At 36.7% G+C, this 25,642-nt stretch overlaps 1 protein-coding gene across 2 annotated transcripts in view; it reads right to left on the bottom strand.

The window, feature by feature from the left end:
* Positions 1 to 14,853: 14,853 nt before the first annotated feature.
* The window catches only part of LOC132098031 (TBC1 domain family member 22B-like), a 52,307-nt gene continuing 41,518 nt past the window's right edge, over positions 14,854 to 25,642 (bottom strand). For both annotated transcript variants that reach the window (XM_059504132.1, XM_059504133.1), the window contains 3 exons: positions 25,095 to 25,222; positions 18,695 to 18,790; positions 14,854 to 17,021 (listed from right to left, as the gene is read on the bottom strand). In XM_059504132.1, coding sequence (XP_059360115.1) covers positions 16,893 to 17,021; positions 18,695 to 18,790; positions 25,095 to 25,222 — 353 coding nt within the window. In that variant the 3' untranslated portion in view covers positions 14,854 to 16,892. The remainder of the gene's footprint in view (positions 17,022 to 18,694; positions 18,791 to 25,094; positions 25,223 to 25,642) is intronic.

Here is a 25,642-nt window from a genome sequence, read left to right on the forward strand (position 1 = left end):
GGCAACGGACAACAATTCTCAGAGGCATAAATTGCAAGAAGTGCTGTTTTGCATCACCCGGGGGTTTGCGTACAACAACAGCCCGTCGTTCGTTTTACAGACACGCGCACACACATCCCCTTTCCGAAACAGTGGCGATAATGCTGTTTACATCATCTCTCACTGAACGGACAGGGACAATCACAATTGTCTGGATATATCTGATGAGCTTGCGAGCGTGTGCGGTGACAGCCCTATGTGTTTGTGTGATATAAATAGCCCTGTTGTAGCTGGGAGGAAGGGAGTGTGAGCGACTGAACGTGTGCCATAACAATGCTATGATGTCTTCCTGTGGAGGCCTGCACCCCTGGCCCCGCCCCCCACCTGCTTTAGCTGGGTAATAAAATATGTCTTCTGTGAGATATGGCTGCTGAATAGCTCCAAATCGAAAATTGAATCACACTAACTTAATTTGCGGTCAGGGCAATCAAACTACTTGAGTATTTCAACCCGTGCTGGCAATGAATTCATCTTGGTGAGAGGCCTGTCAAAGAGAGGCATGTTTGCGGGTACCACCTCCAGCTGTAGAGAGAGCTGTGTGGTCCAGAGGGCAGCAGGATGCTGGCGGCCACTGTATCGAGAGTATTATCATCTGAAAAACAGCAGTGAGGAGCATCTTGAGGCAGGCTATTCAAAGTGAAGTGACATTCAGCCAAGTATGGTGACCCATACTCAGAATTTGTGCTCTGCATTTAACCCATCCGAAATGCACACACACAGAGCAGTGAACACACACACACACTGTGAGCACATACCCGGAGCAGTGGGCAGCCATTTATGCTGCGGCGCCCGGGGAGCAGTTGGGGGTTCAATGCCTTGCTCAAGGGCACCTAAGTCGTGGTATTGAAGGTGGAGAGAGAACTGTACATGCACTCCCCCCACCCACAATTCCTGCCGGCCCGGGACTCGAACTCACAACCTTTCAATTGGGAGTCCGACTCTCTAACCATTAGGCCACGACTTCCCCAAATTCTTCAAGATCTCGTTGAAACAGTATATAAAAAAAGTTAGATACCACACTTCCATATGTCGCAATTTAATGTTTCAGTGAACCAAAACATTTTTTGACAATTAAATATGTTATTTAGCATAGAAAAGCTCAAACAAAACAAAACAAAACAAAAACAACCTCAAAAACAACTCAAAATAAACAAACAATCCAAAATAAAGCAAACCAATTCAAAACAAAATAAAAAAAACACAAATAAAACAAAAACAATTAAATATAAAGCAATTCAAAACAAAATCAAACCAACAAAAAAATCGATCCAATCCAAAAATAAATCTAACTGAAAAACAAAACAATCCAAATCAAAAAGCAAAAACAATTCAAAACAAACATAATTCAAAACAAAATCCAAAACAAATCCAAACCAACAAAAAGCAAAATCCAATCCAATCTAAAACAAAAACAAAACTATAAAACAATTCCAAACTAAAAAAAAATCGAAACAAAACCAAACCAAAACAAATCAATTCAATTCAATCAAAAGAATAATAATAATAATAAAAAAAATAAAAAAAATCCAAGCCAATCCAAAAGAAATCAAACCAATCAATCCAAAACAAAACCCTGGCTGATTAAAAGTGAGGATTTCCAAGTTCCTACTGGAAATGTGCAACATGGCATTTGAAGTAAGATTTCCAGTGCATTAATGTGCACCATTTGGGATTTATGAAAATTACTTTCCAAGCAGTGTGTAGCACAGCTCTAAGTGAATGAAAACTTCCTGCAAAGTTTTACATCTGAAAGTGCAGCACGTGTAAAGTTATTGTCTCTCAAAAGAAAGTGTTGACTCTAAATCATTGAAACGAGACGTCAACATGAAACATTACCATACTGCCCACCCACTTGTTCCACACAGACTAGAAAACTTGATTTTGCCACTAGGCGCTGCTTTTCCCCGGTAGCGCCATACACAAAGCAGCACTGCGCTCACAAACACTGCTTTATCAGGCATTACAGGTATGAAGAAATTAAATTGAAATTGATAAATCGGACCAATCACCGTAGATTAGCATCACACAAAGGAGGGGTTTGGAAAAATAAATTGTTGACCGAATCGTCTGGGAGTCGTTGAGCAATAAGGCAAAAATAAATGCATATTATAAGACAATGAAAGTGTTTTTTGACCTTGCATGCCTGTTGTTGGGGACTCCCAAAACCAAAATATGAACCTTTCATTACCCATAATAGGGGCACTTTTTTTTGATTATGTTTCATTATTTTTACATGAACATGGCAGCATCCAGTGTTCTAGCATTTTATTTGCTTTAAAGTAGTGTTAAACACTCACTTTAAAGCAAATTAAATGCAACGAGTCGAAAAATTCCAACATAATAATAATAAAACTTGTTTGCAGAAGCAGTTGTGCAAAATCTTGTAAATTAGCATTTCTGATCATTATTATAATGACTTCTTGACTATTCTATCCCTGCAAAACAAATGCTAACATTGCATTGCCTCATTTATCCTCAATTTAGTTGCTAGGAGACTTCTTTGTGGGCAGTCAAAGCCTGCAAAGCATTGCCACTTGTGGAACACCTGTATGGTCTATATGATCTTATGTAAAGATCTATACATAAGTATCTAAAGATAAGATTAAAAACAAACTTAAATGAAAATTAGAACTGTTGCCTCGGCAAACTAACTGAAGTAAGTTTAAGTACAAAAATAAAAATAAATTAAAGCTAAATAGAAATATGAAAACTAAGACTAATATTACACACACAAAAAAAAAAAACGTATGAATAAAAGCTAATCCAAATTATTATTTAAAACTTCAACTGCACATAAACAATTCTAAAATAACACAATGAGATACTCAAGAGATTTTTTAAGTGTGACTTAAGTTTTCAAATACTTTTATGGAATATTCACGTTCACATAAAACGGTGAAACATGTTCTATGCAAGTACATGACCATGAATAGCAGGCCTAGTTTTAAGACAACTCTTGCGCCCTCTTGAGTACTGGAGTAAAGTCAACGCTAAAGTAAGAAGCAAGCATACTTGAATAGAATACTTTGCTTTTAGTTCACAAAAAAAGCAAGATATCAAACTTCTAAAAACCTTTCCAAAAAAGTTTCAGCTTCAAAGTTTAGTCTTTAGAGTTTTAAACAGAGAGATATCACCAGCACAAACTTTCCAAACCGGCCTCCAAAGAGCGTTTGAAGAATGCTTGTGGCCGCTGCAAAGCTGTCTTCAGAGCGCAGATGGTGGAGAGTGAGATGGCCGCTTGTTTGGATTCCCCGTCCAAGCCTGCGCCGCTCGAAGAAAGAAAATCAATCAGTGAGACAGACTCATCCACCTCTCAAACACTCCAGCACACTCTCACCTGTCACATCATTTATCCAACACAACTGACAGGGCCGGACACACACGCATATTTACACACCTGATACCGCACTTGCCCCGTTTGGTCTCTTCTCTGGAGTTTCATCCTTTTAGTGCCTCTCTCTTCAAACCATTTATCAGCACTTTATGTGTTTTTGAAGAAGAAAAAGGGAATATATGAATCAGGACACATTTGAAACTCGAGCAAGCCTGAAAGGAACACAGAAATGTGCCTCAGCAATGAGGCTGCTAAATGAACACAGACACACACACCCAGTTGTTTAAACAAATTTAAACACAAAGACACATTCTCTTTATATTCAATAGCCTGTTTAAATATGTATTCAGGCTCCTCTGCTGCCTCTCTCATGTTTTATTGAGAGATTCAGGCCATGTGGGGGTTTGGAAGGAAACCCTCCAATTTCGGATTAAATTTAAAGCTGTAAACCCAATCTTCATCCCTTCATCATGACTTCAGGCTCAGAGCTGCCGCATTCATAACCTCACAACACATTCATAAAGCCAGTTTGGCAGCTGCCATAGAACATCAAAGAGATAAGAATTAGCATGGGAGGATCACATAAAAGTTCTGTAATATTCAAGTGAATGAACACAATTTTTTGACAATATAATAAAAATATTATATACAGTCGTGGCCAAAAGTTTTGAGAATTACATAAATATTAGTTTTCAAAAAGTTTGCTGCTAAACTGCTTTTAGATCTTTGTTTCAGTTGTTTCTGTGATGTACTGAAATATAATTACAAGCCCTTCATACGTTCTGGTCACCGACCCACTTAGTTATCACTTTTGCGGTGCTCCATCGTGCTGGAAAATGCATTGTTCTTCACCAAACTGTTGTTGGATTGTTGGAAGAAGTTGCTGTTGGAGGGTGTTTTGGTACCATTCTTTATTCATGGCTGTGTTTTTGGGCAGAATTGTGAGTGAGCCCACTCCCTTGGATGAGAAGCAACCCCACACATGAATGGTGTCAGGATGCTTTACTGTTGGCATGACACAGGACTGATGGTAGCACTCACCTTTTCTTCTCCGGACAAGCCTTTTTCCAGATGCCCCAAACAATTGGAAAGGGGCTTCATCGGAGAATATGACTTTGCCCCAGTCCTCAGCAGTCCATTCACTATACTTTCTGCAGAAGATCAATCTGTCCCTGATGTTTTTTTTGGAGAGAAGTGGCTTCTTTGCTGCCCTTCTTGACACCAGGCCATCTTCCAAAAGTCTTCGCCTCACTGTGCGTGCAGATGCGCTCACACCTGCCAGCTGCCATTCCTGAGCAAGCTCTGCACTGGTGGCACTCCGATCCCGCAGCTGAATCCTCTTTAGGAGACGATCCTGGCGCTTGCTGGACTTTCTTGGACGCCCTGAAGCCTTCTTTACAAGAGTTGAACCTCTTTCCTTGAAGTTCTTGATGATCCTATAAATTGTTGTTTTAGGTGCAATATTAGAAGCCACAATATCCTTGCCTGTGAAGCCGTTTTTATGCAACTTTATGTTTCTTTGCAGGTCACCATGGTTAACAATGGAAGAACAGTTTGAAACTTCAGCTTGCTTCTCAATTTAAATTTTTTTAACTTTACACAAATTTAGCCCAGTTTCATCATTATAACTAAAACTATCAGCTTTTGTTTTGTTAATTGAAACAACTAACTTGGTAACTAACTGAAGTATAATAAGTACTAAATATCATAAAACTGAAAAAGAAAAATAAATTAAGGTCATTCGAAATATTAATTACATTTATTTATTTATTTTATTTTTTACAAATAACATTTTAAAGCCTCTAGGTTGCTATAGCCAAACTTTCAATCACTCATGCAAATGCCAAACGTTGGTTTCAGTGGTGCCAGCATTAAAAATCTTGGGCTTTGTTGTCTTACGAGTCCAATTGTCTTTCCCACATCCAGGAGATTTAAGCCCCAAAAAGGCTTACCACCTAGACCCCTGCGTGTCCTGAGTGAAACACAGAGGTGGATTAGTAATGGTTTGGCCTGCAATATCATGGCATTTCCTACTGTGCTATATGGACACAGCCCTGCCAAGAACTTCCAAACAATGCTGGAGGACCATGTGCCCCCATTGGTTCAAACACTGTATCCTGAAGGTGATGCCGTGCATCAGGATTATTTTGTCAATTTTTTGAGTTATGATAAGTTCTAATGAAATCATGTTCAAGCAGCAAACTACAGTGAGTTAGAACTTTTTAATTAGTAACAAACACATATTTCTTTTAAAGCTGATTACTCAAAAAAAAAATTGCTCTAACTGATTTGTGGTTCTGGAACTAAATTATATATTTTTTATTCTTCAGTTAAAATCCAAATCCAGAGTCATCATGGCATAAGCTAAATGACATTTATTTAGCATGTATAATTATTGAATAAATATATTTTACTTGTCACTGGCATTAGTATGGTCATTGCCAAGAGAGACAATGTTATGTGCTCTACACAAAAACTTTAACATATCATAAATGTCAAACATAACAGCATTAAATACTAACAGGCCTTCACATAAAATAACACTTCATTTCAACATTTAATCTCATTATCCAGTCCGAAGCAAAGCATGCTTGGAACAAGAAATCCATTACCTAATTTTCAAAGTTAACAAGACAACGTAATTTTTAAATAAATTCAATTAATGCAGAAATTGGAGTTTAAATTACACACAAAGTTAATATAATGATCAACATTGTGTCAGCTGAACTCAACAAAGTGTCTGCAACTTAAAAGTTTTAATCAAATGATTAAAGTCGAATTTTTTACTTTTAACATTTTTAGTGATACATTTACATAAGTATAAGGTAGTTACTACCCAAAACATAATTAAAAGGACATTCCTCTGCAGCCATTTTACAGCTTCATTTATTCCATCTCGGTCTGCTACCATGTTTGGAGCACATTCACCATTTTTTTATTTTACTGCTCAGAAGTTATTATGTGCTAACTATCACGTCTTTGAAGGTGTGCACAACATATGCTGCTTACAAACTCTGAGAATCATGTAGGAGGTACAGGCGTGAAATATTTCAATCCATCTGTGGAAACAAAGATTAAAAAAAAAAAAAAACTGCTGAAACACATACATATGAACAATGTAAATACATTTTACATATTAATACATTAAATACATGAACTGCCTATAACCTCTCACATGTCCTGACCTATGACTGAGCTCATGAATATGAAGCTGGGTTTGTGATATTTATTCAAGCTTAATGTTTGTCTGATGTTTGTTACACGAGTTGTGCATTACATAACTGCCTCCAAATGGCACAGCCTTAGAGTCTTTTGGAGATATGAGATCTGCAAAGTTAAAGGAGCAAACATTATTTTATTTTGATTCAAATCGCTTCTAATAAACACTCACACAAGTCTCAAAGGTGACTGCTGCATTAAATGAGTGGGTGGAGGTTTCCAGATCAATATGTAAGGCCATATCCACCTACATTACTTGTGTAACCAGACTTTTGACCTTACACATACACTACTGTAAGTTTAGGGTCAGGAAAATGTTACAATATTTTTAAAAGAAGTCTCTTATGCTCACCAAGGCTTCCCTTATTTGAACAATATATATATATATATATATATATATATATATATATATATATATATATATATATATATATATATATATATATATATATATATATATATATATATATATATATATGTTTTTTATATATAAAAAACATCCTGTGATGGCATGAAGTTGAATTTCAGGTTCCATTATTCTAGCCTTCAAAAAGATCCTTCAGATATCATTCTAATATGATGATTTGGCATGCAAGAAACATTTCTAATCATAATAAATGTTGAAAAACGTAATGCATTTTTTTTTGGGATTCTTTGATGAATAGAAAGTTCAAAGGAACAGCATTTATCATAACAAATATTGGCCATGGACCGTCTGATGCAAATTGAGCGCAACAATGGCAAGCGCTGACTGAAATAGCCAGGTTCAAGGTATTAGGTTGATAAACCAAACATTCGCCCAAGATCTAATGACTATAATTGGTTTTGAAGATCTAAAGTAAAGTAAACTCAGTATTTATGACCATATATTTAGCAAATACTGCTGTATGGAGTAACTTCTGAAACATTAAATGTACTTATTGATATTAGATAATTAACAGAAAAGCCCATACATATTTTTACATACATATGGTGGGTGGGTGGTTGGGGGGTTTAATGATTAATCTATTAATCAGTGATTTCATTTTACTTCTTAAATCAAAAAGCGACCCCAAAGGGACCCCATTGTGTGGAAATGCTAATTCCCTTTCAGGGTCTAGGATTAAAAACTGGAATGTACTATTACATTGGGATATCTTTGTTTACTGCAAATATTGTCAGCACTTATAATAAATTACTTACACTGTAAACCACATTTGTAATTTGCTCTGCATAAAAGAATCTTCTACTGTGAATGAATAAATGTAAATGGGATGCACTGAAACACAGGTTTGGAATAATTTAAATGTTTTTAATTAGCTCTTACGCTCACCAAGGCCACATTTATTTGATCAAAAATAAATGACTATTCAAAAAACTATTGTGGAATACTATTACAACTAAAATAATAGTTTTCTATTTGAATAGGTTTTAAAATGTAATTCATTCCTGTGATAAAAAAGCTGAATTTTCAGCATCATTACTCTTTGTCACATGATACTTCAGGAATCATTGTAATATACTGATTTGCTGCTCAAGAGAAGTTGTGTTACTTAATATTTTTGTGGAAACTGTGATATATTACCATTCAGAGGTTTGAGTTAAGTATGATAAAAACATTTTAATAATATTATTAAAAAGTACATTCTGTTCTTTTGAGTTTTCTATTCATCAAAGAATCCTGTTTTCTCAAAGATATTAAGCAGCAAAAATGTTTTTTAACATTGATAAGAACCATTATTCATTTCTAATAATATTTCCCTGTTTAAATAACAATTCCAAATTACAGTTTTTAATGCATTTTGGATTTAAAAAAAAGAAAAAAAGAAAAAAAAAGAAAGCAGATTTCAAATTACTTCCTTCACAAAAAACAAAAAACAAACAAACAAACAAAAAAACGGACACCCAGCGCTACCACTTCCTGAAAGTACGCAGATGTCAACCAATCAGACTGTAACTGCAGATTTCAGTCAGCTCTTGCCAAAAACCAGATCTCTGTGTTCGTGAGTGAGAACACAGTCACACAGAACATGATGACTCTGACTTATTGATCTTCTGTTCAGGTTGTGTAAAAAACAGAGGACAGTATTTGGTTAATGGCACAGCGACTTAATGTTCTGTTCCTTCAGACATGTTCAGTGACTACTCAAAGCCAAAAATCAAACCATTGTCCCTCCATCTGCAGATAAGAGACAAACAGAGCGAGAGACACAGGTGGAGAGAGAGAAAACGTGGGTTGAGCTGTCAGTCACTGATTAGCTACTGGATGGGAACCAGGAGGAATGGTAAGAGAGAGAGAGAGAGAGAGAGAGAAGCATCAACGACCTTTCAGCAGCAGCTTTTACTCTTCCACAGAGAAAGAGAAAACTCACTCCATCCATTATTGAATTCCTGAATCAGCTTCCCTGAGTAATGCCACTTCAGTTGAAAGGATCTAGAAGTAGGTTCTCTTCCTCTGTCTCTCACTCTCTCTTTCTTATCCCCACTGCGCGCTTCGCATCCATCGCTTTCAGCACGCCAGAGACTGAAAATGTCACAAGTGCCTCTGGCTATTCCTAATCACAGAAAATCACTCACCTCTGTCTTTGTCACAACGGGCTTTGGGTGGCAGCTCTTCCATGAGCCGGTGTTCAATATTTCAGCCACAGACCGAGGCCTTCTGCATGGGAGAGCTGTTCCTGCCTCCTGACGGATGGGAGCTCCAGGGGCTGTGGAGCGCAGGGGACGAGGGAGAGGTAATATTTAGACAGATCACAATGGTCCACTTGCAAATAGGGTTGTGGATGAGAGCAAACCAAGCGGAAAGACAGAGAGATGGAGAGTGACAGCAAGTAGAAAGTGGGCTTGGAAAGGAAAGTCAAAAAGCTGTGTTATACTGTTAACATGGTCACAAATAAAGTTTATATCAAGAGTGCATTATTTTTATTATAAAACTGAATAAATTATTACATACTGAAGTTAAGACATACACACACACACACACACACACACACATATATATATATACACACACACACACACACACACACAGTCTTGGTCAGAATTATTGGCACCCTAGGTAAATATGATCAAAGGTGGTTGTGAAAATAAATCTGCATTGTCTTTCACTGAACTACAACAATTGAAAAAGGGGAAAAATCTTTCTATTTTCTCAAATACAGGTTGGGACACAATTATTGGTACCCCTAGAAATTCTTATGAGTAAAAGATCTGTGAAGTATATTCCCATTCATTTTTACAATTTTGAGCATACCAGGGTGATTATGAACATGAAATTATCCAGCCATGGCTTCCTGTTCCACAGGAATATAAATAGGAGGGGAAACAAAGGCCAAATTCCCTTAATCTTCCATCACAATGAGAGAAAACAAAGAATAGATTTCTGATGTGCAGCAAAAGATAATTGAGATTCACAAATTAGAAAGTGACTTTAAGAAAAGAGCTAGAGCAGTGAAAATTCCCATTTCCACCATTAGGGCAATAATTACGAATTTACAATTACCGGAAAATATGACAAATCTGCCTGGAAGAGGACATGTGTCTATATCGTCCTAATGCACGGTGAGGAAGAGAGTCACTAAAGACTCTCCAAGGATCACAGCTGGAGAATTGCAGAAAATAGTTGTCTCAGGGTCAAAAAACCCTGAAAAAGTTACTGACTCTGTTAGAAATCTTATAATGGGCCATATTTGGAACTTCCAACTGGAAAATAATCCAAAAACAAACCTTAAAAACAACACAAAAATGGGTCACTGGGCACAAAACCAAGTTTCTGCCATGGCCATTTAAGTTCCCTGACCTGAACCCTGTGGCAAATGAGTGTGGTGAACTGAAGAAGAGAAGCACCATCATGGAGTTGGGAATCTAAAGGGTCTGGAGTGATTCTGGATGAAGGAATGGTCTTCTGATCTCGTCAGGTGCTCTCTAACCTCATCAGGCATTATAGGAGAAAACTCAGAGCTGATATTTTGCCAAATGGAGGTTTCAGAAATCATTGCATAAAAGGGTGCTGTTAATTGTGTCTAATGTGTATTAGAATAATGAAATTTCCCCCATTTTAAATTCTTATACTCCAATGAAAGGTTTTTTAAATGAAAGATAAAAATTACTAACAATGCAAATTTCTTTTCACAGCCTTCTTTGATCATATTTACCAAGGGTGCCAATAGTTCTGACCAAAACGGTATATATACTGTATATATACACACACATTATAATATTATATAATACTTATATTATTATAAAATAAAATTATAATATACAAAACTAACACACACACACACACACACACGTTTGTTTTTGTGAAAAGTGGGGACATGCCATAGGCGTAATGGTTTTTATACGGTACGAACTTCTATCGCCATTCACCAACCCTACCCCTAAACCTAACCCTAAATTTTAAGCGTTTTGAAAAATGGGTACATGGGTTATGTCCTCATAAGTCACCCTCTCCTTGTAATACCCGTGTCATACCCATGTCATTATACTTGTTGTGTCCTGATATGTCACACACACATATACATACAATGGAGGAAATATTTTTTGATCCCCTGCTGATTTGTTTGTCCAAGTTTGACAACTTACAAAGAAAAGAAGGGTCTGTAATTTTTATGGTAGATTTATTAAAGGATAGAGACAGAATACCCCCCCCCCCCAAAAAAAAAAAAAAATCCTTTGAATGCACTGTACTTCAGTCCCTCACAGCCTTGCTTTGAAATCCATATATTTCGGGTCCTTTTATTACTTTTTACTTTTGTTCATGCCATAGGATAGGTTATAAGTCAGCTGGTTAATATCATACAAAGCCTATCAGGGTGATCAAGTATAACCCTAAATTAGTTTATTTTACAAAAATAACAGACTAACTCTACATTATCCTTTCCTGCATACCAAATAAAGTAAAATATAAATTGCTTTATATATATCTCTTTAAAGAATAGTTTGTTGCTGCACAGAGGAAAAACTGGTCTAGCAACAACAATTCTGTCAGGACCACTGTCATCAAAGATGATTGACATTTAGCATACAATTTGAATTGGTGGTATGGCTCTGTTCTGGGCAAGAACTCTCTGCGCATCCATGCAGCCTAGCATTGACAAAATCAGGGAGAGCAGCAGAAAAAACTTCCTAGGGTAACAAAACAGAACCAACATAACTGTATTGCAGAGATCATTAATGGTCAATAATTTAATGTACACATTTTTTAAATTAAAAGAATCAGAAGGCTGATTCCTGACTGGAAGAGAGATGGAGTTGGGGATGGTGGAGTCATTAGCTATCGAGCAATGCTAAAACTGCTGAGAAATCAAATTTGCCATGATCATGAAAGGGTGAGGGGGCATTAATACGGTTTCCTATGCAATGACGTTAACCAATCATAACAGTGGCTGATTACTGACAGGTCTTAAAGGACCCACCCCTAAAAAACAGGTCATTTTAGAGAGAGGTTCAGAATGAGAGGTGAAAATAATAATTTTTTCATATTTTTTTTTTTTTTTTTTTTAATTGTGCGCGCAAAACGTTATTAATGTAGTAATAAAGTAAATCTCAAGGAACATATTAAAATAATAACAAAATCCATGTCATGACCCCTTCAATTTAGACTATTATTAATCTGAATATTGTTTTTCTCTCATTCAAATAGGTAACATTGCTGTAAACAGCAGTGAGTATGACACACATTTACTTACTGAAAAAAATGGTTGTGGTTATAAATAATAAATCTAATTATTTATTGAACAAGTGTTTTTTTATTATTTTATTCTACAATTAAAAGCAATAAGCCATTCAAGTTTGAGCACAAGTGTTTTTACTACAGCTAAAGGGGTTAATGCCTAAAAAAAAAAATCACAGTTTGTGTTATTCAGTGACTTTGTGTTTGGTTGCATGCCGTTACCTTCGGTCCTCTCCAACACAGAGCCCCCTAAAGCAGAAAGCTGCTGACATGTAAAGGCCAAACATTTCACATAATTCAAAATGACTCATTTAAAAATCTTCCTTCGTCATTACTCATGAGGACACTGTACCGCAGAGGCCCAAAACACTTTCCCTGTCAGTCCGTCAGCAGACTCTCTCTCAGTTCACTCTCTCCACGGACTTACTTGTCACCCAATATCGGAGTGTCTGTGAAATCACCTTTTGTCCTTCGCTCTCTTTCCTCCGAAAGTGTCCTGATGTTTGACAGGACGGCTAAAAATAAGCACTGAGCTGCACAATTAGCTGTTATAATGTCCTATAACCCCCCCCCCCAAATTCGCAGCATCCAGGGGTGCCCATCAACACCTTGGATGTAGCGGTCAAATTGAATAATAAATGTTTAATGCCAGGTGGGTCGCAGTCAGTCAACATTCAACAGACTGTGGCTGTGGGCAGGGAGACAATGAGGTCATTAACTCTGCCATTTGCTTAACAAGCGCTAATTACAGCTGACATTTCCACAGGGCGCTTCCGAGCGTCAGCTGCCTGGACTCATCAAGAGGACACGGTCATTCTTCACACACACACTCACACAATAATGAAATTAAAACAGAGTACCAACAGTTTAATAGAATCCAAAAATCAAATATACAACAGAAAACTCCCAAATTTCCTCTTTTCTTTAAGGCTAAAAGCAGCATGGACTACAAAAGCACTGATTAAGCAAGAAGAACCCACTGACTCGAGGATTTTGGCATTTTATGCAGAGAGGAAAACACAAACAAAAGAGATCTGGCATTAGGACGCGCCATGAAGCTGCTATAGAGACTCATTTGCATTGCAAACTGTGAAGACAATCATGACGATATGAGCTGCATAAACCACAGTACTATTCTTTCACATTTACATTATCATAAAACAAAAAAATTACTCCCTCTACAAGTAGAATGACTATCTATATCTATTCTATTTGCAGAACCAAGGCAAATATTTGATCCTAAAACTACAGAGTAGATTTTGAATAAATCAAAAAAGAAAGCAAGCTTATCTTTTAAACACAGGCCCAATGGATCAAATATGGATAAATGAAGGGAGGAATAATGCCAAGCGGGGAGCCCAAAGTGGAGAGAAAGAAGAAAGCAGGAAATCCCAGGACAAGTCAGTGGTTGGAGACAAATAACTTAAGACGTAGAGGACATGTCTATAAATAGACATGGCACCCGTACCGGCAGGGCGCTCACTTTTTCTTTTCTTTCTTAAAAAAAGAAAAAGCAATGGAAACAAACGAAGAAAAAAAGAAAACAAAAAACATCAAGTCTACCAACCACAACTGACTCGCTCAAAATCAAAAGGGCAGAACAAAGTTAAAAAACAAAACAAAATAACACGAATTCATGAATAACATCAGTAAGATTCACAATATGGTAATACTCATTGTACCGTATAGATCAAAAACCTGCGGTTTAATGTGTATCTGCAAAAACAAGGTATGAATGCACATGTAGGCAATAGATGTAATACAATCAGATCAATTGAGAAATCCCGACTTTTAAAACATTCATGATGAAAGATGCCCAGAAGAGTTCAAGTCAACATGAAACAGCATGTGCAACCAAGTGGAACAGAATATTCCAGAACAAAACGCAGGTTTGGTTTTTAATATTTTCCATTAGGAATTGATTGGATGATGGAAAGTGAGAGAGAATGAATGGATCGTAAAGGCCTGTTTTCCTGAAACACCATCAGATCTGACACTGCTGCAGAATCCTATCCTCCTTCCTCAAAGCCATTCTATTGGCTGAGACAGATTTATGGGTGCTCTAAAAGAAATGATAGATGATTGCTTTTTAAGTGTACACTACCATTCAAAAACAATTTTGGAAAGAAATGAATACTTTTATGCAACAAGGATGCTTTAAATTGTTCAAAAGTGACGGTAAAAAATCTAGAATAAATAAATGCTGTTCTGTTTTCAACACTGATAATCATAAGAATTGTTTCTAAAGCAGCAAATAAGCATATTAAAAAGGTTTCTGAAGGATCATGTGACAGTGAAGACTGGAGTAATGATGCTGAAAATCCAAAGAAATAAATTTAAAAGTTTTATTTATCTTGATTTTAATTTTAACAATATTTCACAATATCGCTATTTTTGACCAGATAAATGCAGCCTTGGTGAGCATTAGAGACTTCTTTCAAAAACATAAAAAAGTCTTCCCAAGCCCAAACTTTTGAAAGGTAGTGTATTTATTCTTAAATAAATATCACATTATTACTGAATCTAAAAATTGTTCAATTAAATATTTCCAGTCGGTTAGGAAATAAACAGCTTGGCACAGCATTAACTGATTAAGAGAAGCTATAAAGATACAACATGTTACACTTTTGACTTTTGCGTTGAGAAAGGGGGACAGGTCTGCACAAAACCCATATTTTGAGAGCCAGACATGGATGTTCACCCTCAAGAGCATCTTACTGGTTAACTTTATTCAACAGCCTAACTGACATCAGGAAAAAAGATCGATCAAAAGACTAAAACCGGGAGCTAATCTGGAAGTTTACTCAATGCGTCTCATGAATAATTACTGCTCCATTTCCTCACCAGGGTCAGCCATCTCAACCCTCGACAATAAGTCACCGCTTCATTAGCACACTTTAAAAGGGTTACGAGCAAACTAATTATCTCTGGAGTGAATATCAGCTCATTAATATATGCAAAGACAAAGACATAACACAGAAAGAAAAAAAAATACATTCCAGTTCACTTCAAAATAAGAGTGCAGCACCGCAAATGCTTCATCAAAAATAGATTGTAACAGCGAGACAGGTGCAGCGCAGGTGTTTTCAAATGTCACTGATGGATGAATAAGGACAGCGAGCTGACAAAATGTACATTATTCAAGCGTTTAACATCAGCAAACTCCACAGCGCTGAGCTTGAAGTTCAACTGCATCACTTTTAACAGATTCTGACACCTCCATCTAATCGATACACTCCACTTGCTTCAATAATTAAAGCAGAAAGACACTTCTTTAATTTATTATTCAGATTATCCATGCAAGGCTTTGGTCCGAGTTATACGAAATAATTAGTGATTTTAATGAAAACATTTGCTATTGATAAGTCGAGTCATTCATTTCGCATTACATGGCCATTTATAAAGATCTGGTTTGGAAAGATTCAGAAGATGAACAATTTATCACCAATTAAAAAACATATCAGCCTGGAGTTAATAAATACACCGAAAGGTGAAACAAGGGTTCAAAGGGAAAAGGGAGATAATCAGATCATCTACATCGGATTAGCATAAACATCTGCATAATTTGATTGCCCTGGGAGATCGAATGGATGTGCGAATGGTAGATGCCTTTTCACAGTGCTTTGAGATTTCATCTGCTGTTCTCCAGCAGTATTTAAGATTAGGATTTGTTTATGTACAGTACAATGCTTCAGTACCACAGAGTGAAAACCAAAACCCTTCAGTCTGCCTCCAAGTCAGTAGTTTCCTTTCAACACGACTCCAGTCCTGTGGTGTCAGAGGCTGACCTCACATCACACCGATTAATTTTTTATAAAGCCATATTAATATTTCACGTACACCTCAGTAGTAGTCGAATGCTAATACTTAAGCTCTAAAAGTACTCGTTTTCTAAGAAATATTTGTGCTTCATACGCATACAAAGCCACTGGTTAAACGATTGTTAAAATTCACAGCCTTGCCTTGTTTCAAAAAAAAAAAAAAACATAAAAACCCAAACACATTGCTCAGGCGGTTGCATATTGATTCTTCAAATCTGAAACGCTCAGCTGCGCCTCTTGAGAAATGACCCTTTACGGCTGCCATAGTTTCATGTATTGCAGAGCTTCAATAACGCAGAGTGATTATGGACTGGAATCGACCCGTGGACCTGCGTGTGGTACAATCAATGTGGCAATGAGCAAAAGGGCCAAGGAGATCACATTACAGTCTAATAACACAAAACATGAGAACGGTGGCGAGAGGACAAAAAAAATTAGGATCTGTCAAGAAATAAAAACGAGAGGTGGTTGCTCCACATCTGAGGTAACAAATACAGGAAGATGCGGGGAAGCCTAGGATTCCATGTCCTTATGTTTTCAGTTTGATAATCGCTTTCTGTTCCTCGGCATCTCACTGTCAGTTATCTTCTGGAGTCATCTGCGGGCAAACTGAACTGTCAGCCATCAAGATCTCTGGGAGGTTCTTCCAAAATATCCGTGTTGTCAGTGGTTGTTTAAGCCGTCTCATTCTTGATCGTGAATTGTAACAGACGATGACACAAATTTGACGTCATAGGCGAGCTCTGTATTCGCAGTGCAAATTAAATAGAGTGAAGAAAAGCTGTTTGGACTTTTCAGGGTTGCGCCGCGGACCGCTTGCGGGTTCTCATCTCTTGTAGTGGCTTGGAGCATCAGCGAACATGTATTTGAGTCTGTAGGCCTCCGCCAGTAGCAAACCCACCTCTTCGTTGCCCCAGTGTATCGTGGGAAGGTTCTGCAGGAGCATTAGCAGGCTCTGAAAATACATAAAAACACATTTCATAAAACTGGATCATTTAGTGGCTTTAATACAGCTGCTGGTAGCAGCCTTCAACTGCAAAAATTATCTGTTCTCTGAAATGCATTTATACTGTTCTCAACTGGAAAGGCTTGTAATCACTGCATGATTACAATGTTAGGATAATGTGATTCATGATTGGCTCTTAGGTCGCTGCTTGTGTATTTCGCACGTGTAAGTGTGTGTGTGTGTGTGAGTAGGCTTTCCACCACCTACAGCTGCTATAAGTGCACAAGAGCAGATCTATCGTAATCAGCTTCACTCTCAGGTTCTTCGGTCTGGGAGTTTTAGCGCAGTAGCATGAAGCTGAAAATCATTGATTTTCAAGTTGCTAACCAGAGTACCTTTGAGCTTTGGGTTAAAAAAAGGTGCTCATCATAACAGCCTATATATATATCGACCGAAAAGTCTGGCATGACATCACATGTGTGTGCAAGAATATAAACCGACTAATTAAGGATGTTTAACTTCAAACCATTATGGCATTAACCTAATTCTACATCACTATGGCTTTGTTTTGATTGATTTATAGTCTGAATTGTCAAAAGCACAGGTGTCTTTGTTCGATTCTCAGGAACAGCAATCCTGTAAATAGAAGCTCATTTATCAGTAAATAATGGAGAAACACATCAGTAGCGGCTAATTTATTTATAAATCAAATCCAGATGGGGCATTTGCAGTCTTTGTATGCAGTAAATTAATTACTATCAAAGCTCAACAAGTGTGAATTATCACCTACAAATGAAACTCAGTCAACATGCTATCTTTTGTACTGTTAAAGCACCAGAAGACTGTCGCTACATCAACAAAATGTATTTGATGTCTGGTGAGAAACTGACTGGATTTTGAGAGCGAAAAAAAACAACAACATTTGGGGTCCAGAGTGGGGTCCAAAAAACGAAGATTTTAATTTAAATACGAGACAAAAAATATCCTAAAAAGCTTTAGGAGGATGCCGAATACTTAAAACCAATACAACATTAAAATAGATCAAATATTTAATTAATATTTAAAAATGTAAATAATTAAAAAGTCTTAATAATAATAATACATTTGTAGTATTTTATTATATATATATATATATATTTATTTATTTATTTTTTAAGAAAAGAAAATCTAATAGAAAAGAAAATCTATGGTCATGTGAAATTTCTAATTTTAACAATTGAAATGTGAACATGATCATCAGTCCATAAATGATTAAATGTGATTATTTTAACCCACTGACAGCCCAAGTATAAACACATGCTCAAATGGCTGTTCATCTAAGCCTTCTCTACCAAGCCTGACAATGAGGCAAATAATAAATGAGAGAATCAGAGATGGAACCGAGGCGTGGAGATCTTTCGAAAGAAAGCGTGGAATAGCGAGAATTGGTGAGTAACAGAATGCTCTCGTTTCGTGGGCGCTGAGGTGTGGTGAATCCACTGGCCTGTGAAATTCGGTTACAGCAGAGGCTGCTCCAATGGAGGGCCAATTACTCCAATAGTCTCGGGGTAAGTGACGGCTGGGACGCTTTCCAGTGATGCATGCATGTGTGGGAAGCGCAGACGGTCACATGTAAATGAAACACGCTTCTTCACGGAGCCCAGCGGCCGTGACACATGAGACATGCGAGATATTGTGGGTACCTGAAAGTCCACCATGGATAGGATCTCTTTGCGCCATTTGATGAGGAAGGCAGAGCACACGTAGAGGTGAAAATGGGAGAATCCCTCCGACTCCGCCTGAAGATCAAGAACAGACACAGAGCAGAACACCCATGCTTGCATTAGGAAGTAGTCATTAAGCAGATGATTATCCAAAGTGACATACAGAACACTTATTAGTGACTCAGCCCCTGGGGTTAAGTGCCTTTCTCAAAGGGCGAAATGATGATGGCTTTGAGGTCTGCTCCTGGCAGCGACTGAACCTGCAAACTTTCAGTTACCAGTTTTAAGCTCTAAAGCAATAGTTCACCCAAAATGAAAAATTCTGTCATTATTTAATCGCCCTTGTGATGCTCCACACCAATGCAAGTATATATTTTCTTGTATAGAGGTTCTTGTTATTATTATTATTTTTTTTTCCATTCAATAGCAGTTTATGAAAAACAACTTGAAAGTGTCAAAAGCATGTACCATGTATGCCATATTTAGAGTCTCCTGAATGAATATCACAGCTTAGGAGAAATTCAGACAAAAATACTCTGGTCATTTTTAAACACTAACATGAACAAAGATTTGGGAGCTGAAAAAAAAAGGAATGATTTCCAATAAATAATGATTATAACATCACTCTGTTCCTCACCAGTGCTGCTGTTGTTAACTAAAACTGTTAAAAATGATTTTCGTTAATTAAATAAACTTGATATATGAAAAACTTACAAAATTAGAAAAGTTACTTTGGCAATTAAGATGAAGTTGAAGTACTAAAATGAATAATAATAATAATAAAAAAGAACAAAGTTGAATATTGGCTAAAATATTTAAACTGATGTAAAATGAGAACTAAAAATGTTAAAGCTAATTCAGAACATTAATAAACACTATAACATTTCATAAATAATATTAAAAGAACACTGTTTCTCCGACAAAGGTATCTTATGACTTCAGAAGACTTGTCAATATGAATGGCTGCTATATAGCCAAGATCCGCGAGAAGATTGTTCCGTATTTATTGGTTAGAAAAGCAGAGCAAATACAAAGACATTATGAAGGAGGGGATAAAAGGTATCAGGTCAAGGCATGGGCTGGATTTGAACCCATCTCCCAGTAAAAGCTGGGATATACATTTAGATTTTGTTGGCTTTGCCACGGCTCCAACATTCCCTCAGCCAGAAATAAAAACAACGGTTTACTTCCATCATGAGTAATAACAGTTTTAAGAAAGCACATATTATTCGTTAAATTATTCAGGTACAGTCGAGCGCCTGCACACAGAGCTCCTAATGTAGTTTTACTATCTATCTAATATATTGGATTGGGAATTAGGTTGTGTTAGTTATTCCCATCGTATCTAGAGAAGACACCACCCACCACCTCATTCGTCCTCCTCTCTCCCCAGTATCCCCCTCTACTTGTGCTGTGTACGGTGTTGTACATTCAGCCACTTGAGAAGCAGCGAGCGGTTATAAATAGCTTTGTTTACTTTGTTTTCCTTGGTCCCTCTTGAAGTGAGAAAAGAGGGGGGAAAAGGATGAGAATGAGAAAGGAGGAAAAAGTTAGATTTTTATGAGAGCACAAAGAAATTGCAAGAAGCAGGAGCGAATCTAGAAGTAGAGTTTATAGCTTCTTAAATTATGAAATGTGTTAGTCCAGAGATGTTTCTTGCTTGAAGTGTGAAGAGTTGCAGGGTTCAAATCTTACTTGACAATTAATCTTTCTGAAAGTAACAACTTATTAATACTGCCAGTAGATACACTGTGTATCAGGAACTAAAGAGCACTTCTGCGTGAAAATAGCAAGAGTGACACTGTTAAGATGTTTCTAAAAAAGGAAAAAATAAAATCTTGCCTGAGAAATAACACACACAAACACGCCACTATATAAGGTACACCTGTCCAATTTCTTGGTAACACAAATTGCTAATCATTCGATCACATGGCAGTGACTCGATGCATTTAGGCATCTAGATGTGGTAAAGACGAATTGCTGAAGTTCACACCGAGCATCAGAATGGGGAAGAAAGGGGATTTAAGTGACTTTGAACGTGGAATGGTTGTTGGTGCCAGTCTGACTGTTTCAAAAACTACTGATCTACTGGGATTTTCACACACAACCATCTCTAAGGTTTACAGGGAATTACTCCAGTCTGTGTCACATGATCCTTCAGAAAGCATTCTAATATGTTGATCTGCTGATCAATAAAAAAAATGTGTATTATTCTTATTAGTCAATGTTGAAAAGGTCGAAAGTATTTTTTTATATGACAAAAGGATTCTTTGATGAATACAAAGTTAAATAGGATTTATTTTGAAATACAAATCTTTTGTAACATTACAAATGCCATTACAGTCACTTTTAATTAATTGAATGCATCCTTGCTGAATAAATCTCAATCTTTTCAACAAATACACCGTTTCTCCTTTTTCAATATATAGTGGACTAAGTATACTACAAGTACCGTAGTATTGACATGTATGACATAATTACTGCACTATGGTACTGAATAAAAAAAAGGAAAAAGGAAAGGACTGCTAAAGAGAAAGAAGAGATAGGAAGCCTTAAGAGGATTGAAGACCAAGCAAACAAAAGCAGAAGAAAGAAGCATTCACGATTAAGTCCTCTTTCCCATAAGAACGCATTCGACATGGGGTTATTCACAGCCAAGCGTTCCCTGCTCCAGCTCTCAACAGAAGTCATCTCACTAATGGAGGGGACGTGAGATGCAGATGCTTCAGAACATAAGTCAGACATTAACATGACTTTCCTTTTTGTCTTTACAGCTCTCTCTCTCTCATTCTTCATTTCTTTCACTCACATCTCTTTCTTTCTGGCCTGGGCTCTTTGTGCACCTCTAATTGATCTTGAGGAGTGAGTCTTTGTGCCAAGCGTGCAATTACAGGAGGGACCTGATAAAGAAACCCAGGAGAAGTTGAGGTTCTTTTCTCTGCCTTTTTACACAAAACGCCCTCATCTAATCAACTTGCTCTGGTCCGCCGAACATGCAACATGTGTCTGCTCACTGGATAATGCCAATGAATGTATTCATTAACAATTAATCAGGAACATATTATTCAGTGTTATCAGAAAAGCCTAAAGTGTCATTTGAACAATGGTAGTTTAATACAAAATGACAACAAATAGGACTGAAATTAATGCTAGATGGCAACATGAAATCAAAATGTACCCAATCTGCTTGCCTTACTGTGCACGCTTCATCAGTCTGTGTTATCATAATGAAAAGATTAAAAATACAAAAAAGTTTTGAAGCTCAGTACGACGTCACAATAAGTTATGGCTGAGCTTATGAATATTAACTGGATTATGCAGATGTAGCCTCATAATGGACCTGCCCACTCGTGATTTAATGAATATTCATGAGTTCTATTCTTAGTTTTGCTTTATATGCACCACTTGCCAATGCAGCATCGAGCTACTTTATATTTTACATGACTTTTTACAATTTTGTTTAACATTCTTAAATCTCCAAGGTATATTGAAATTAAGATAAAGTCTATAGTATTTGTTGTTTTATGAGTCAAAACTGTAAAGTCTAGAATTTAACATCACAAATAAAATGTGATGCCAACACTGATGCAAGCGAGATAAATATAAATATATAATATAAATTTATGCTGTTATATTTAAAATGTTATATATATATATATATATATATATATATATATATATATATATATATATAATATAAATTTATCACAGGGATAAATAGAAAACAGTTCTTATAAATTATAATTTTTCACAATATTACAGTTTTTACTGCATTTTATCATCAAACAAATACTCCAAACCTTTATCTGATCATATATAGTAATATTAACTACCAAACAACATTGTTCCCCACTGAATATTCCGTTTTATGTGACCCTGGCTGAATAAATAAGCTTTCCATCGTTATTAGGATTCACAATATATGGTCAAGATCTGGAATTTGAGGGTGCAAAAATAAATCTTAATACTGAGAAAATTGCCTTTGAAGTTGTCCAAATGAATTCTTAGCAATGCATATCACTAAACAAAAATGAAGTTTTGATATATTTACAGTAGGACATTTACAAAATATCTTCATAGAACATGATCTTTAGTTAATATCCTAATTATTTTTGCCATAAAAGAAAAATCGATAATTTTGACCCATACAATGTTTTTTTGGCTATTGCTAAAAATATACCCCAGCGATTTTATAATTTGGCATACATCACATTACACAAGTTAAATGCATTGTGAATATACAAGGTTTAGGCCCTTTCCAAGGATTTGTTCTGAGGTGAAACATCATATTTTTTATTAAACAATTGATCTGCATGTCTCTCTTTGATCTATCATTAAATTTGCATACATGTGTGTGTGAAGGAAGCAGGGCAGGTCACAAGAGATTGAAAACACATACATCATGGCTCAGTTTCTTCCTGTGTGTTAAGCTGGCCTCACTGACACATCTCCTGCCTCTGCCTCAGTGAGGTGGGTGAATGCCACCTTTCCTGCTCGCCACGACCCTGACCCTGCTGTGAAAAACGCCAAAAGCCAAAGGAAATAAAAGCCAAAAAAAAAATCTGGTACTGTGAAATTAGAACAGATGGAAAATAACCTGGAGGAAAACTGTGCTTGTCAAGCAGAGCATAAGAGGTATATTCAGTAATTATTTTTTTTTTTTACACAATTTACAAATATGTATAAGAAAAACTGTCAAAATCGGTCAAGGTATTTTATATGTTGCCTTTAAGAGGCTGATGATCCAAAATGCCCATCAATAATGTTTGGCAACATCACTGATTCAAAACGAACAGAAGCAAATGACATGCAAGCAAGCATAATGGTTCACCGCTCCCCATTTCCTGTCTCGGATTGCACTTGTCACCTGACAACTATTCCCCTTTATCCAATAAAACCCACCTTGTGGAAACGGATCCACGTCAAAACGCCATGCATGAGAGATGGAGCAGCAGATAGACGGAGGCAGATGTAAAGGACAAAGAAATGAGCAAGGAGATATATCAAAAGGAAGTCTGAGAAAGGACATGCAGATGGGACACGAAAGAAAATCAGTGGAAGGAAACTCTTCAAAAGAATATTAATGAATGACAGGAATACGAGCAGTTCACCCCTTTTTGCCATTTTAACAAGAAAAAAAAATGTATGAGCAGCGTGGTCTTCAAGGACGTGTCACCCATAACCTCTCAAGCGTTTGAAAAATTCTTTGAAGATCAGCTATCATTCAAGGAAATCTGCATTCTTCCTGGAAACCACATAATGGGAGGTGACAAAGGGATATAAAAAGGCATCAATTATGGAATTTAATAATCAATTATACTCTAATTACCAAAATTAAAGTATACTAAAACTCCTTGGAAACTCCCCAGATCTTAATCCAATTGAGAACTTGTGGTCAATCCTCAAGAGGCGGGTGGACAAACAAAAACCCACTAATTCTGACAAACTCCAAGAAGTGATTATGAAAGAATGGGTTGCTATCAGTCAGGATTTGGCCCAGAAGTTGATTGAGAGCATGCCCAGTCGAATTGCAGAGGTCCTGAAAAAGAAGGGCCAACACTGCAAATACTGACTCTTTGCATAAATGTCATGTAATTGTCGATAAAAGCCTTTGAAATGTATGAAGTGCTTGTAATTATATTTCAGTACATCACAGAAATAACTGAAACAAAGATCTAAAAGCAGTTTAGCAGCAAACTTATTGAAAACTAATATTTATGTAATTCTCAAAACTTTTGGCCACGACTGTATGTATTATTATTAATCAGAAGCTATAGAAAAATATGTTCTGAAAAATGTTGTTCCTACAGTATAGATATTAAATCAGATTTCTATGTATGCAGAAACTTCAATACTTAATATTACTATTAATTAACAATATTATTTATTTAATATTATTTATCAACAAATAAGAATGAAAACACATTAAAATTTAATTTCTTTATTATTTTGTAAATTATTACGATCTTTTTATATAATAGTTTTCTTCTTCTATGCCTACATTCAAGTATGTCTCCTAATATTAATTAGGTGGTATGTTTATTTTCCTAAAAAGCTGGGGAACAGTAAACTTAGAAATTAGCAACAACAATTACTACACCCCTACTTCATTACAGGTGAATTGTCTAGTCAGCATATTTTAAAAATAATTATGAAGTGCACTAAAGTAACCGAACTGAAAAGCAAATTCTAAGCACAATTAATTACACTCCCACTAGATGTTCAGGTTCTGAGCTAGTAACCAAAAGTTTGTAGGTTCAAACACTCAGCTGATCCATGAACCAGCACCACTGTTCTTAATCAAGACACTTAACCCCGGGCCAATTGACATAGATGCACATTTTCGGACATGTTTTGGATGGTATTGGTGCAGCAGTACCTGGTAGGTGTCCCACAGGCGAATGGTACAGCGCAGCGGTAGCTCCCGCATCAGCAGATTATTCATCCAGCGGAAAGCAAACTGCAGATACTCCACCTCACACTTTAGAAAGTGCAGGTGGACATCCTCTGTGGGTGTACAGAAGAAAGCACAGGGGGTTATATCTATTTGCTCTAGTTTTGACAAAGTGCTGCACTGGGAGTAGCTTTTGTGAACCATGTATGGACTCCCATTGTTTAAAGAAGCACTCTGGCCCTGAACTAAGATCACTGGCTATTGTTGAATTCTCTCCACACCTGTTTCACTGAATTAACATTATAGACCCCTAACGTGTGTGTAATTATATTCGATTGAATGGAGAGAGAGAGAGAGAGAGAGAGAGAGAGAGAGAGAGAGAGAGAGAGAAGGTTGGGTTGGAAAGGAAAAGTAGGCCTTGTGCTTAGCTCATTGAGAGAGGGATTTTTCTGATAAGCTCTCATTCGGCCTTTGAACGGAATAAGAATGGCTTTCGAAAGCAGCTATATTGACTAGAATCCTGATAGACATTG

The sequence above is a fragment of the Carassius carassius genome, chromosome 21 (genome assembly GCF_963082965.1).
Source record: "Carassius carassius chromosome 21, fCarCar2.1, whole genome shotgun sequence".
Classification (NCBI taxonomy): domain Eukaryota; kingdom Metazoa; phylum Chordata; class Actinopteri; order Cypriniformes; family Cyprinidae; genus Carassius; species Carassius carassius.